The sequence below is a fragment of the Astatotilapia calliptera genome, chromosome 18 (assembly GCF_900246225.1).
Source record: "Astatotilapia calliptera chromosome 18, fAstCal1.2, whole genome shotgun sequence".
Lineage (NCBI taxonomy): Eukaryota > Metazoa > Chordata > Actinopteri > Cichliformes > Cichlidae > Astatotilapia > Astatotilapia calliptera.
The window spans coordinates 26,974,960-26,991,689 of record NC_039319.1 but is presented as its reverse complement, the minus strand read 5'-3'; the positions used below and the strand labels follow the sequence as shown (position 1 = coordinate 26,991,689).

The 16,730-nt window shown below is 40.2% G+C and overlaps 1 protein-coding gene and 1 pseudogene across 1 annotated transcript; one reads left to right on the top strand and one right to left on the bottom strand.

The window, feature by feature from the left end:
• Window positions 1-2,874: 2,874 nt before the first annotated feature.
• LOC113010833 (GTPase IMAP family member 4-like) lies at window positions 2,875-4,650 on the bottom strand. The gene is made up of 2 exons (XM_026150058.1): window positions 4,635-4,650; window positions 2,875-3,935 (listed from the first exon to the last, which is right to left on the bottom strand). The coding sequence occupies exons 1-2, from the start codon at window positions 4,648-4,650 to the stop codon at window positions 2,875-2,877; spliced, it is 1,077 nt and encodes a 358-aa protein (XP_026005843.1).
• A 222-nt stretch (window positions 4,651-4,872) lies between these two features.
• Window positions 4,873-13,247, top strand: LOC113010832 (GTPase IMAP family member 4-like; annotated as a pseudogene).
• Window positions 13,248-16,730: the final 3,483 nt, after the last annotated feature.

The window sequence follows — 16,730 nt, the reverse complement described above, 5'->3', positions numbered from 1 at the left end:
AGTAGTAGTGTGATTACTGCACAGAAAACAGGGGTTTTCTCTGCAGAGAAACAGGGAAAATGCCAGACACTAGAGATCTGTTGATAATATTTATTTAATAATTTGTAAAACAATGAGATACAGGTTTAAATAGTTTTGTTAGGATGGGGGGAAGTAGAGAGGTGCAAGACTTTAACTGATGCTTAATTTCTTCCAGATCTTTAAAATCTACAGGTGAGAATGTGGAAATTTAGCTTTTGGCAGTGATTTGATCAGAATGTGATGCAGTACTAGATAAATAACCATGAGAAGCTAAGATACTACTATTCAACCTGTAAGTTAATATTTTGTATTTTCCAGAATTATACAGCGGGGAAAATAAGTATTTGACACATCAGCATTTTTATCAGTAAGGGGATTTCCAAGTGGACCATTGACACAACATTTCCACCAGATGTTGCCATCAAGCCAAATATTGACGTCATACAAACAAATCAGAACATATAAGTATACAAGTTAAACCACAATAAATAAAGTGAAATGACACAGGGAATAAGTATTGAATACATGGAGATAACAAGGGGCAAAATGACATAGAAAGCCAGGAGATCACCTGAAATCTGTCAGTATTGATAGAGAAATCCTGTCCCCTATCAGTACTAATTGATATCAGCTGCTTTAGTCCTAATTGATGGCCTATAAAGGCTCCTCATTACCCAGAAGGCACACAGGAAAGACTTCATGATGGGTAAAAGCAAAGAACTCTCTCAAGATCTTCGTAATCTTATCGTTGAAAAGCATTTTGATGGGAATGGTTATAGGTGCATTTCCAGAATGCTGAATGTTCCTGTGAGCACTGTGGGGGCCATTATCCGGAAATGGAAAGTGCATCAGTTCACCATAAACCTGCCACGATCAGGTGCTCCACGCAAGATCCCTGTCCGAGGAGTCCAAAGAATAATCAGGAGGGTTCTCCAAGAGCCAAGAACCACTCAGACAGAACTTCAGGAAGACCTTGCATCAGCAGGTACTGTTGTTTCAAAGAAAACTATAAGCAATGCACTGAACCGCCATGGCATCCATGCACGCTCACCACGCAAGACTCCATTGCTGAACAAAAAGCATGTCAAGGCTCGGTTAAAATTTGCGCAACAGCATTTGGAGAAGCCTGTGGATTATTGGACGACTATAGTATGGTCAGATGAAAGCAAAATTGAACTTTTTGGCAGTCATTCTACACACCATGTTTGGAGAAGAAATGGCACTGCTCACCACCCCAAGAACACCATACCAACAGTCAAGTTTGGGGGTGGAAGCATCATGGTTTGGGGTTGCTTTTCAGCAAGGGGTACTGGCAGACTTCATATTATTGAAGGCAGGATGAATGGAGAGATGTACCGGGACATTCTGGATAAAAATCTGCTGCCATCTACCAGGAAGCTAAAAATGAAAAGAGGGTGGACATTTCAGCAAGACAATGATCCCAAACACAAGGCCAAGGAAACAATGAAGTGGTTTCAAAGAAAGAAAATCAAGTTGCTTGAATGGCCCAGTCAATCACCTGACCTAAATCCCATAGAAAATCTATGGAGAGAACTGAAGATTAAAGTTCATAAAAGAGGCCCAAGGAACCTTCAAGATTTAAAGACCGTTTGTGTGGAAGAATGGGCCAGAATCACTCCTGAGCAATGCAGACGACTGGTCTATCCATACAAGAGGCGTCTAGAAGCTGTAATCACCAACAAAGGCTTTTCTACAAAGTATTGAATAAAGTGTGTTCAATACTTATTCCCTGTGTCATTTCACTTTATTTATTATGGTTTAACTTGTATACTTATATGTTCTGATTTGATTGTATGACTTCAATATTTGGCTTGATGGCAACATCTGGTGGAAATGTTGTGTCAATAGTCCACTTGGAAATCCCCTTACTGATAAAAATGCTGATGTGTCAAATACTTATTTTCCCCACTGTATTTAAAAACATTATAAGGTTAACCAGCAACACTGAGAAAGCAAGAACAACACTCAGTTGAATTATGACAGTGACTCACAAACTTATTTTAAAGGCGACAACTAGAAACTAAAAAAGAAGGACCAATGCTTACAGTTCTAGAGGTCATGGCACAAAGTCCACAAATCTAAGTTTATTGTCAGGCTGCGAGTCACACATGTGAAGGAAAAAGGCAACGCAAACAACTCAGTCAAGGGGAAGTTAAAAGTTGGAGCAAAGATGGATTCGTTCACCAAGAAAGTGAAGAAAAGTAAATCTCACAAACAAAGAAACAAAAAAAACCCATCACTGCCAACAAGATAAGTTACAAAGAGCTCCCACGATCAGTTTCTTAACTGCCTATCTATTGGAGCCTATGTGTTTAACCACTGTTACAGAGTGAGAGGGTACATCCTGCTCATGCTGAAAGTCGGTCACCAAAAATAATAATATGCTCTCACATCCACACATACACCAATTATTTCACATAAAATATAAATGTGTTTGTAAAAATGTTAAACATATACAGATATCTCTAACTATAATATTGCCATGACTGAATACTGAATGTCCCAAAAGCCCACAGTAAGACTCTACTTCAACTAATAAATCACTAAGATAACATAAGAAGGAAATTCAATATGTCCACAGGATCCGCTGTGTGAAAACAGCGAGCTGTAAATGAAAAGAAAAAGCTTCAAAACTTCAGAAAGAAGTTTGACATATTTTACAGGAACCTCACATATAATCCCCAAAATATTATGACTTTTGAACTTGTTGCTATCTGTGACATCATGCTAGGAAGTCTTGATATGCAGGGAAACTCAAAAAAAAAGTTTAAAACAATGGTGCAATGATACAGAGCGGCAGTCATGCGTTTCTATATGAAAAGATCCTGACTGTCATTCAACGCTTGAGTCTAATAGAAGCATTGCCGTCCTAAGTGTTTTCATTCCTTCAACCAGCAAAGGTAATGTATTAACCTTCTCAGCTTCATCTCTGGCTTCATTTTCATATCCGGCCTGAATCTTGCGTCTTTCTTCCTCCAGTTCTCTCTCACACTTCATCTTTAACTTCTTCATCTCCCATTCTCTCTCCTCTCTCTCTCTCTTCCTCTCTGCCTCTCTCTCATCCATCTCTCTCTTTCTCTCCTCATTCATCTCCTTTCTCTCCCTCTTCCTCTCCTCCTGTCTCTCCTTCCTCTCCCTCTCTCTCTCAGCCTGGAGTTGTTCGTTGTATTTCTGCATCTGTTTCTCATATCTTTCCTGTATTTCTCTCTCGATTTTCTGTTTCTCTTTCCGTATTTCTTCTTCTTTCTCTTTCAGGATGCGTTGTTTCTCCTCTTCAATCGCCCTCTCAGCCTCTTGGAACATCTCGTTGGTATAGTGGCTTCCTCCGTTCTTCTGGACTATCTCTCTGATCTTCTGGATCAGCTCAGTGACCTGAGAGCGCTCCTTCAGTTTATTATTGAAGACGTGGTACTGACCGTTACATCTGGCCACGAGTTCCTGCAGGTCTGAGCTTCCTTCTAAGAACTCTTCAATAGTGGTGCCTTCAAGTTGGTCTCCATGGGTAAAGAGAACCATGCTGTATTTGTCTGCTGCGTGGCCAAAGATCTTTTGAATCTTTTGCACCGTCTGTTTTTCCTCTTCAGTGTGTCTGCCCAGTTTAATGACCACCAAGAAGATATGGGGTCCTGGAGAAGCATAGGAGATGCACTGGCGTATATTTTTCTGAGTTTTCTCTTCATCAACCCTGGTATCAAACAGGCCCGGGGTGTCAATGACAGCAACGCGATCCACTGCAGCTTTTCCTTTGATAGATTCTACAGTCACAGATTTGGCACCGAACTTGGATTCAAAGCACTCACGGCCCAGAATGGTGTTTCCAGTAGCACTCTTTCCAGTTCCAGTCTTCCCCACCATCACAATCCTCATCTCATCATCATTTGTCCTGCCAGAATCTGTGTAGAAAGATCAGAAAGAATACATGGCAAGAAATATATTGTACTTACTATACATATACCTGATCATGCACCGGGTTTGGGGTTGGTACTTTAGGTTACAAATGTTCTGGTAGATGGTCAAAAGTTAATTTGTAACGATAGGAATAGTAATTAGTTAGATTACTCGTTACTGAAAAAAGTAACACCGTTACTTGTAATGCTGTTATTCCCATCACTGCTTATACCATGTAACTATAATGTTACAGTGCATAACATATTTAATAGCAGGAATCTTAATGGACATTCAAAAGTTACGACCTCTCTTCCACATCTCAGAGCAAAATTCACAAACTGCTGTCTCAGAGACTTGGTTAAATAAGGAGCAGGTTGACTTGGTTAGAAAGGAGCACTATGAACAATAGTAATGACCAAAGGAGAACAGTGAGTCTTTGTCTTTGTTTTCCTATTGCCCATTATTATTGCTTGCTATTATTTTTGTATAATGGGGTAGGTCTTGATAAACATTAAGCTTCTACCTACTCCCTTTCAGACTTAAAACTTTTATTTAAACCATCACAGGTCTGTGTCTAATACTAACCTCAATGATCTTGTTTTTGTTTTTATAATCTATCGACCTGCTTGCCAACCAACCATGATTTTAAATAAGCCATGATCACCGCTGTAACACTAGAAAACATGACTAACATGATGACTTACTGAACTTGCCAGCCATGCTTGGGTTGTAACCGCTTCTGTCGATGTTAAGCCCAAACAGTGTTGTATAGCCAACTGAAGTGGAGTAAGAAGTGAAAGGCAAAGACTGTGCTGCAGCTTCTTCAACAGGCAGCATGAGCCAAACCACACCTACAAATGACTCTACTGAACACAGAGTGAAAGTGAAATTATAGTTTAGCCCCGTTATTTCCGTTACAAGCTGATTGTTCTAAAACCGGACATGGACTCAGAATGTATTCAAATTTTACTGTTAAATGAAGTAGGGGAGACCGGGGATAGTGTCTGTCTGTAAATTGGAGCTCTTTTAAGTTAGTGGATTCAAAATGTAATCCAAAGTATTTACATGTCTCGGCTATTAAATAGTGCAGCTATTTTCTCTGCAGCACAATTACCCATTGCATGGTATGGCCTCAAACACAAAGAGTGAAATGTTACAATTAACCCCCTAGTCTGGGTTAGTTGTAACATATCCTGGGGTGAAATGTAACACAATGTAATAAGGGTACTGACAAAATATTAACATGTAATCTTTGTTTATTCAACACATGAATGCACTTACATCCATTTATGTAGCTATGTGTGTGTGTAACAGAATGCAGAAATCTAGCTTTTGAACATATTCCAACCCCCCAAAAAAGACAAATTATGGAATTTTCTGCAACTGAATATTTCATTAATTTTCATTGGTCTTCCATGAGTTTGGCCTCATTGGCTCCGTGGGCATTATAACCTACAACTCTTGCACCAATTTTGAACATAACAATGAAGCTGAAAAAAATGTAGTTGTTCACCAGCATCGCAATTCCATTACTTTTTATCATGGCTTACCTTGGTGTGGTTTGCAAAGTGCTTCAGAAAGATGAGGAAATCTGTTTCTTGCACCCATCCTGATTTATTTCCACTACCAGTACTTCCTACTGGTCCATCTCTGACACAGTGGTCTGCATAATGTATGTGTGGGAACACAAACAGTGAAGTAATTGTGTTGCCAATGGCATTAACCGCATATACAAAAGCCACCAGTGAACCTTTCTCTGCTGATGTCGTTGTCCCAACTTGTTTAATATAAGTTAAAGTAATAGTGTGGTAAGTTGCAACATCTGCATTATTGTTACAACTGACCCAGACTGTTGCTGTTACAACTGACCCAGACTCCTATAGCCATGAACTAGCTAACATTACAGCCAACGGCTAAAACACTAGCTCTAAAGACCTACACTGAATATATCCCCATAGACATATAAATAACATAATTTAAGTTTGATGAGTTTAACTGCAAAGCAGATAATGCTATTAAACATTGAAATAAAGTAGAAAAACTTACTTTTTGGCATACAAATTACTTTTTTTCATGTTAAATTATCTGTGTTTGACAAAATGTGCTGATTTTTCACATGTGATAGCAGAACTGAATTGGGCATGCACAGGATGAGTCACATCATTTGAAACTTAGCCCTGATTGGAGAAATTGGAAGTGTTACAACTGACCCACGTTACAACTATCCCCGGTCTCCCCTACTTACCTCTCAGTAGTGATGTGCGATACCACTGATTTCCTTTCCGATCCGATGCCAAGTAATATTCAGGGTGGTATCGACGATACTGATCCGATACCGATACTTTATACAAAAACATATTTTATTTATTGTATCTCAAATTATAGCGTCATAATGATTATAGGTCTAACAGGGTGCAAATCTGATCGGGTGTGAAGTTGGTCCTGTCCTCCAAGGAGCTGGAGAGTGTGGCTGAGACTGTTAGACCTCTGCCTCACCACTACATATTTCAAATACAATGAAGGCTTTTACAGACCAAAACATGGCTGTGCCATGGGCTCCCCCGTGTCACCTATTGTAGCCAACCTTTACATGGAGGAAGTGGAAAGGAAGGCTCTTGGCTCTTTCAAAGGAAGAGTACCCAGCCACTGGTACAGATATGTGGACGACACCTGGGTCAAAATCAAGACACAAGAAGTGGAATCCTTCACTGCGCACATTAACGCTGTGGATAAAAACATCAAGTTAACCAGGGAAGACACAAAGGACAACTGTTTGCCTTTCCTGGACTGCGCCGTGCACATTGAAGAGAACGGCAACCTCAACATCGAAGTTTACCGGAAGCCCACACACACGGACCAGTACCTCCTCTTTGACTCCCATCACCCTCTGGAACACAAACTTGGAGTAATTAGGACCCTACACCACCGGGCAGAACATGTTCCCTCTAAGCCTGAAGGAAAAAAGAAGGAACACACACGTGTAAAGGAAGCACTCAAAACGTGCGGCTATCCTAAATGGGCGTTCTTAAAGTCAGCAAAGAGGCACAGAAAAGAAGACCAGACACCAGCGAGGGAGGATAAGAAGGACAGACGCAACAACATTGTCATCCCCTATGTAGCCGGTGTATCAGAAAAACTCAGGAGAGTTTTCTCCAAGCATGACATCCCGGTGCATTTCAGACCCAGCAACACGCTCAGACAAAAACTGGTTCACCCGAAAGATAAAACGCCAAAACACAGACTTAACAATGTGGTGTATGCTGTACAGTGCAGCGAGGAATGCCCAGACCTCTACATTGGAGAGACCAAACAGCCACTTCACAAGCGCATGGCACAACACAGAAGAGCCACCTCCACAGGACAAGACTCAGCAGTCCATCTGCATCTTAAGGATAAAGGACACTCTTTCGAGGATGCCAATGTTCACATAGAGGACAGAGAGGACAGATGGTTTGAAAGAGGGGTGAAAGAAGCCATCTATGTCCACTGTGAGCCACCATCTTTGAACAGAGGCGGGGGTTTACGACACCAACTCTCTGCCATCTATAATCCAGTTTTGAGATCCCTTCCCAGACGCCTTAACGCCCACTCACATCCTGGGCCTCAGGAATTTGCATGATAAGGTGGGGCCAGGTTTCACAATGAACCCACCCGAAACTCTGGCTGATTGGAGCCCACACCCAGTTTCACACCTTGGCTCAGGCGATTAGAGGATCATCAGGGGGTCCTTTTGTCCCTCTGTGGGGGGTCACTCCCACTAGGTTTATATCTGGGACTCTCCACCATTTGACCATAGAACTGAAGAAGCTTCTCGGATGAGAGGTGAAACGTCTTCAAGTAACTTAAAGAAGTCCAGACGCTTTTCTTTGAAAGCTCCTTTGACTAACTACTATGTGAATATTTTTTTTTGTTCTTGAATATTGTTCATTAAAAATGTTAATTTTATTAAAAATATTTTGAGATTATAAGATAACATTTTTCAAATGTTAATGTTTTGCAAGAACTGCTTTGTGCTGCAGTGCCTGTACTTCTAAAAAGGTCTTGCTGTTTCTTGTAAATGGGGATGGGAGGGGGGGACAGGGTCTGGCTTTGCACATCAGATAAATTTGAGTTTGGTGCACAAATCAAAAAGTGAAGCTGGAGGCAAAAGAAATCTATACTAATCTGTGCAGCAGTACTTGCTATTCAGAAATAATGCTGCCGTTTCTTGTAAATGGTTTTGGGAGGAAAAAGCAAGCAAGTAAGCAGAGCACATTACTGTTTTCACACTTATATTTATTTATGAATAGAACCAAAAACATCAAAATAAATAAATATATTGTCATGGTCCTGCGGCCATGACTCAGGGACTTTGTGTTTGTGTTCTTTATTGTTATTATTCTTGGGCTGTTTTGGGATGGTTTGTGTTTTGGGATTTTAGATACTGGGTTTTGGGTTTGTGCTCTCTCTATTGGTCCCTGGTGTTAGTGTTCCCCTGTCTCGTCAGGTTAATCAGGTCCAGCTGTGTCTCCCACCTGTGTGTGATTTCCCAGTGTCTCTCTGTGTACTTATAGTGTGTGTTTGCCTCTGTTCCTCGTCGCGTCGTCTGTGTTCATACCTGGTGTAATCCCCTGCGTGCTCTCCCTGCTGTTCTCTCTTCATGTTCAGGTTTGCCATTCCTTTGTGTAGTTTCTTCCAGTTTAGTTCGTCCTTAGTTCAGTTTTGCCATCTCCACTTTATGTTGGTGTTATCAATAAATCACCCTCACATCCGAATAAGTGCTGCGTTTTGAGTCCTCCTTCCACTCTTCACACGGCCGCTGACCCGAGCCGTGACATATATACAATTACTAAAGCTTCTTTACTGCTAAATACACATGCAATGTGTGCTTGTAATGCACAGGACTAATCAGACTGCAGCTAGAAACATCACTCTAGCACATCAGCGCTTTGAATCAAAGTGTGTAGCCTGTTCTAAAGGGAAAGCTACATCTGTCTGATACCAGGCCTTCCTTGGATAAAATCACAAAGGTGCATCCCTGTGTATCTCCTAAGCTTCTCCATGACCCTGTATCTTCTTGTATGCTCTCAGATGAAGAGGAAAGGCACATGGTGCAAAGAATTCAAGAAATCAACATGGTTATCCGGCTTTATACAAAAACCCTTATAACCTGTGTTGGTCAAGTTACTTGAAAAAAGTAATCAGTAACTGATTACTTCCCCAAAAAAGTAATCCCGTTACTTTACTGATTACTTATTTTCAAAAGTAATTAATTACTTAGTTACTTAGTTACTTTTTAAAAACACGATTTACAACTTGAATAGGTGATAAAGCTGGGGTGGCTGTAGCTCAGGTGGCAGAGCAGGTCAGCCACTAATCAGAAGGTCGGTGGTTCGATCCCAGGCTGCATGCCAAATATCCTTGGGCAAGATACTAACCCCATGTTTGCCTACTGGTGGTCAGAGGGCCCGGTGGCGCCAGTGTCCAGCAGCCTCGCCTCTGTCAGTGCGCCCCAGGGCAGCTGTGGCTACAATGTAGCTTGCTATTGCCAGTGTGTGAATGGGTGAATGACTGAATGTAGTGTAAAGCGCTTTGGGGCCCTATGGACTAGAAAAGCACTATACAAATGCAGGCCATTTACCATTTAAAGCGATAAATCTTTCAGCCCAATTCTACTTTTTCTGCATAATCCACCATACAAAATGTAATCAAATGGAAAAGTCCCTTTTTAAAACTTGTTTTGTTAGTTTTAATCTTTTAACTTTATGCATCAAGCAAAAATTTAATTATATGCAACATTCTCTGACTTGAATAAATTAGTTTAACATTTAAAGCTATTTTCTGCACATTCCAGCACATAAAATAAAATATTTTTTGTGTTTACACTCACTCTTTCAAATAGATGCAAGTAAAACACAGCAGAAAATAAATAAAGTCCTTTGGTCTAGCGGTCATGTTGCTCTATTTTCACCTGTAAAGCAGGAGCAGGGTAGGCGGGGGTTTACCCTGGTGCAGGTGTGGCGCAGTGGTCAGTTGAAGAATCCGCGAGTTTCTCTGTGAATTTCCCATTACGTCGTAGCGCACTCGGTGCTTGCTTGGAAGTTTAGGGGTTTTTTTTGCTGTAAAAATAAGTTTTCTTCCCACGCACAACAGAATGTTTTTGTCACTTTTTATGGAATCAAACTCAAAGTAAGGTCAGTACTTCCACGCTTTAAACGCTGCACACTCATACTCTCTCCCACAGTCGATATGTGATCCATTGTTGATCTGCACACAGCTGTTGTCACGAACGTCGCACTTGCTTACATTCCTGTCATGAGACATTCTCGCAAAAAAAATCATGGTTTTAGTAACGCAGTAACGCAGCGTTCCTACGGGAAAGTAATGGTAATCTAATTACCATTTTCTCAATAGTAATCCCTTACTTTACTTGTTACTTGAAAAAAGTAATCGGATTACATCTCTGCCCATCTCTGCTTATAACTGGAAAAATACCACAAAAATTTTACTTTCACTCTGTGTCCAATGCAGTTAATTGTGAGTGTGAATTGGTTGATATGTTCTGTTAAAGAGGGTGTAGAAAGGTCTCTGACTTTCACTTCTGACTTGAGACCAGAAGAAGTATCTGCACTGCACTATTTAGGACAGGAACAATTTAGGACAGCAAACTTGGTAAGTCTTCATGTTAGTAGTGCTTTTTTAATGTTACAGCAGTGATCAGGCTTGAATGATTAAATGTTAGACAAGCCCTGTGGAGAAAGTCTTTTGTAGAAAGCAGCTGTAGCTGTAGCTTTGAAAATCACTTTGAAATAACTTTTAACTAGGGCTGGGTATCGTCACTGATTTCTAGAATCGATTCAATTCCGATTCTCAAGGTCCCGAATCGATTCGATCTACGATTCGATTGAATTCGATTCGATTTAAATCTGGGAAATTTTGACAGTCAGAAATATTATAATTCAGATCAGTACATTTACATAATTTTGTATCAATAAAAAGGAAGCTGACACACGCAAGACTTTATCAAAGGTGTGAGCATCACAGCAGATGCCTTTGTGTCAAAGTAGCTGAAGATAAAACACAGAAAAACATGAAGGTGATTTTCCTGTTCTGGGATTTTATAAAAATATTCTGCAGTACATCAAAAACGAAAGAAAACCATTAATCAACATATGAACATTACCTCTGACGTTACAGCGGTTTTACTAGAGACACGGCTAAGCGTTTTGCATTTTGAATAATTTTAAAAAGTTTAAATTTGTTCAGTATTGAACAGCAGAAATGAGGTTTTCTTTTCGGAAGAATGTAAAAGGGAAAAAAACAGCGGCTGACGGCGCTGTAAGCAACAGTAGACTTGTGTGTAACAAGCAAGCGAATAATGAAGAAAGGGAAACTGTTCGAGAGAGAGAGAGGGGGAGAGGGAGAGAGAGCTGTGCATCGCGGTGGAAGCAAAACAGTAAAAGAGTGAATTCATGACGATGTTTATGTGAAGCGTTTGGATCTTCTTTTGCTGCTGGTTCGGTCAATATTGTTTGGAGAGAGATCAAACTAACAGCTTTAGAATCGGCGCATAAAGGGCGTGAACACAAAGCGCGGACCCGGATCAGCGAGCTGTTGCCTTTCAGCCCCGACCGTGAGAAAGGCGACATCTAACTGATTCTGATCCGCGGGTCACGCTGTGTGTTTAAGTCTTTGTGCAGAATCCCTGTACCTGCTCTCATTTACTGTCTTAACTGTTTGGTGGTTCTTGAAATTTTGTGAGATGTCACCAGAGATTCTGGCATTTCGGGCAAAATAAATTTATATTAAAAAATAGATTCAGGATGTTAATGAATCGATTTTACATTATCCAAGCCAGAATCGATTTTAATTGATGAATCGATTATAAAAACCCATCCCTACTTTTAACCCTCTAATCCTAAACTCCAATCCCAACCCTATGATTTAGGATTTTATATGTATGTGAGGTAAATTTAAAAAAAAACACAAAAAACCCCAACAATCTAAATAATAATTAATAACATACATACACATCACTGATCATGACTATGACCTCACAGAATTAATAGTTGTGACACATCTTCTTGGGTATCTGCAAATTTTTGCAATCTAGAAAAATCTATGCCAAAACTTAGTTGATGTTCAGAATGTATTTACAGCTTGATATAGATCCTAGTTCATTATTTCTCATTTTTCTACACAGATCCTGGCAGGACAAAGGACGTTGAGGTCAGGATTGTAGTAGTGGGAAAGACTGGAACTGGAAAGAGTGCTACTGGAAACACTATTCAGGGTCGTGAGTGCTTTGAATCCAAGTTCAGTGCCAAATCTATGACTGTAGAGTGTTCAAAAGGCAAAGTTAAAGTGGATGGGCAGCAAATTGCTGTCATTGACACCCCGGGGCTGTGTAAAGTAAAGTGTGTGTGTTAGTCCCCATAGGGAAATAGTTCCTCTGCATTTAACCCATTCACCCAGTGGGCAGCCACCAATGCAGCGCTCAGGGGTACCTCAGAGTAGCTGTTCAGTGGAGTCGAACCTCCGACCTTCCGATCATGGGGCCACCACTCTACCTACTGAGCTATCCCTGCCCCTTATCAACCCTGGTAAGGAGAGAACAACTAAAGATGTATGCCAGTGCATCTCCTATGCTTCTCCAGGACCCCATATCTTCTTGGTGGTCGTCAGACTGGGCAGATACACTGAAGAGGAAAAACAGACGGTGCAAAAGATTCGAAAAATCTTTGGCCACGCAGCAGACAAATGCAGCATGGTTCTCTTTACCCATGGGGACCAACTTGAAGGCACCACTATGGAAGAGTTCTTAGAAAGAAGCTCAGACCTGCTCTTGGCCAGATGTAACGGTCAGTACCACGTCTTCAACAATAAACTGAAGGAGAGCTCTTAGGTCACTGAGCTGATCCAGAAGATCAGTCCAGAAGAACGGAGGAAGCCACTACACCAACGAGATGATCCAAGAGGCTGAGAGGGCGATTGAAGAGGAGAAACAACGCATCCTGAGAGAGAAAGAAGAAGTAATGCGAGAAAAAATAGAAAAAACGAAGAGAGAAATACGGGAAAGATATAAGAAAGAGATGCAGAAATACAACGAACAACTCCAGACTGAGAGAGAGAGGGAGAGGAAGATGGAGAGGGAGGAGAATGAATGGGACATGAAGAAGTTAAAAGAGGAGTGTGAGAGAGAAGTGGAGGAAGAAAAACGCAAGATTCAGTCCTGGTGTGAAAATGAGGCCAGAGATGAAGCTGAGAAGTTTAATCCATTATATCATCTGATACGAATCGGTGAAGTAGTCGCTGATGTTGGCAGGAGGATTTTTTAAAAAAATCAAACAACTAGAAAGGGCAATTTTTAGCCTGTTCAAATAAAAACATGAACATCACAGAAGTGTTGGCAGTAGAGTAGTATAGTAGTATAGTATAGTCTCACACTGCCAGCTACTATTCTTTTTTAGATCTTAGTTCAACACTGGTTAAAAATGTGTATTAGTAACATTAAATAAAGAAACACACACTTATGTTTGATTATCAGTGACTTCTGTTTTCCCTATTGAACTAATGCTCTTGTTTATTTGTTTTCTGCATATTAGAATTAATTACAACACACTTAAAAGATTTTATTGTAATCCTTCTATCATTGTTTTAGTTTTCACTTTGTCAACAAGGTATTCCTTTCATGGATTTTGTTGCTGAGTTATGCCCCTGGGAAAAAAACTGTTTAAATGCTGAGCTGAAGTAAAGATATAATGATAAAATTAAACCCCAGAAAGTTGATTCGGTTCATCTGAACGTAATGTTTTCACTGGGAGAAACATTTCTTCACTCATCCAAGTGACTTCTTCATTCTCACATGAATGCAGATTTCCCCAAATGAAACTAGCACCTCTGGGAAATTAAAATAAACCTTTTTGTGAACCAAAACATTTCTGTCCGCTTGACGTCTAACACTGAATTAACTCTGGACACCCTGAATTAGTGATGGCCCGCTTGAAGCTGAAGCTCCAGTGCGTGTGTCAAAAAAATCAACACACTGCTTCAGAAGCACTGTGTCGAAGCTTGATTCGTTTGGCCAGAGTCACGTGATCAGTGACGTCCGAAGCTTCATTTAGAACCTAACTGCTTCGGTATCTGATTCAATGGTTTATAAGGAAGCGAATCATTCGCGGGATTTGTGGAGTGTTTTGATGGTGACAGATAGCGAACCACTGATCATTCTACTGAGAGATTTGGAGCCAGCGAGGAATAGAGGAGGTTCTGTTGTGTGGGAGTATTTTGAGTTGATTTTTGTCAATCGGGTGAGTTTTCCAGCTTTGTGTTCTGGCTGTTTGCTTTTGTTTTGTGCGTGTTTATTATATCTGAAAACGGGAAAAAGGTAAAATGTCAAAAATCTGCTTCCATAATATAAATATCATTAAACAACTTTAGAAAAACTTCCACTTGACTCTTTACATGTAATGTTGTAAAAATATATATTTTATTGTTTAATTAATCTTAAACTGTTAGTCTGCCAAATGTGCAGCAATTGAATTTATTTATTCTCTTTAGCTGATAGTTTGTGAGGCCCAGGTAGACTGTATAACTGCATCTCTACCAGTTTCTCTGCACTCCAGCCTCCTCTGTTCCATGTGAAGGGATGTTCCTTAAGGCAGGAGAAATTATCTCCACGAAAAGGAACAAGTTCGGCCATCGCACACTAGAACAAATTCTCTTTTTAAATAAAAATGAAAAAGGGTTACCGTCAATGCATCATGTTTTTAATTTGCAAGTTCATAAGCATTTTCCTTTTCCATTTCACAATCAATTCTACCCCCAGGTCAAAAATATGTCTGGGAAAATTTCCCTAATTTAATATTATTTATAAATATACCCCTCCGGCGATTAATTGCATACCTACATGGAGGCAAGACCTCACAGCAGAAGCCTACTCCATAATGTGTTTAACATTATTATATGTATATATATGTAACGTGGTATTTTTCAATTATTGTATTTACCAACATCAAGAAGTCACAAGCAAAGAAAGACCACACCATGGTGCATATTTAAACAAGGAGAGTTTTACTGGTCAAAACTATTTATTAAACAAATAAAAGACATTTTTTTAACCACCAAAAAATACACGTTCAAAGAAACACAACGGAGGCCCAATATCAGACAGAACTCCACTCTGTAGAGTGGGCAATCATAATGAAGCGGTTGGTTTTATTTTGTGGATTCAAGCTGCTCTTCATATTTTTGGCCACCAGATGTCACCAGAGAGGACTGTGTTGAAAAGCTTCGAGTAATGAACCGTTTTTCAATACAAGCTTCAATGCTTCAGAAAGCTTCATTTGGCCATCACTAGTAGCCAGGGTTTGAAACCATTAAATATGAAGGAAGATAATTGGACCACACCACCACTTCCTGCTGAAGGGGGAAATGTGTGTTTTCTTTACTTGACCTGGGTAGCAGTTGAGGAACCAAATCCCACGGCACAGCACATCATTGGTGCCCTGAGCCAAAGCAGGTTTGAAGGACTAACCTGTCTAGTGATGCGCAGCAAATGTATTGTATTTGTTAAAATAGTATTTGAGATGCATACAGTGAGACCCAAAGTTCTAGTCTGGACAATAATTTGCATGCAAAAGCCAGGTGCAGCAAAAATGAAAACTCATATATGCAAATTGATGTTTAATTTCTTTAAAAAAAATTTGTCGGAAGGTTAAATGAAATTGAATTTTCTGGCAATTATTTCATGTTTCGGGCTTCACAGGTTTAAAGCAGATTTTTTAAGACTTTTTGTCATCTGGCGTATAAACTTTCATCATTTAAACTTTTAAACTTGTTGCACGAGAAAGCCAAATAACAAAGTTGACCTTAACATCAGCACAAATTTAATGTGAGAAAATAGTTTAGAAAGAAGAAGTGGGGGTGGTTTGGTACCTATTTGTTAGAAAGTCATACCACAGCATCTACTTTAAACTTCCTTAAGCTGCAGACAGAGGTCCTCTGGGATTGGTCGCAAAAAAAGCCAAATAAGGTGAAAATCAAAAGAAAAAGGAAGAACATAAAAATAGATTAAGGGCAGAGGGCATCTTGAAGGGGCAAAAACAACAAGGAACAGAGGCAATGGAGCAAAGGTGCTAGCAACTAACTCAAATGAAAGGACTGTTAGTGCTAGTTGTGTGTACTGTGAAAGGTCGAGTCACAGCCTACTTAAGTGTAGAAGGTTCATAAATGAGAGCATTGTTGAGAGACTAAAGTTTGTTCAAGACAAGAAGTTATGTTTTGGCTGTCTGAACTCTGGTCATCGCTCCAAGGATTGTGAAGGGAGAGAAACCTGTGACACATGTAATAAAAGACATCCAACATGTCTTCATGACAATCGCACGAAGGAAGACAGAACAAGGAGAAATCCACACAAGAACAGTGACAGGACAAGACAAACGAACGCAGATGTCTCACAAGACAACAGTGTCACACCAACAACAAGTGAAGCAACTTCTAACAGAGTCACACAGAATGTTGACGACACTCACACATCTTCCATTATTCCAGTATGGGTGTCAACCAAAGGTGAGCCAGAGCATGAAATTCTTGTGTACGCGCTCCTTGATACACAGAGCGATACGACCTTTATTCTTGAAGAAACGGCACAAGCTCTGCATATCAAAGGTGAATCGACTCAGCTAAAGCTCACTACTATGTCTTCAAGAAACACAGTTGTGTCCTGTCGCAAGCTCTCAGGTCTACAAGTCAGAGGGTTCTACTCAAATAAGACCATTTCCCTACCAGTGACGTATGCCAGAGACTTTATTCCCGCAAAC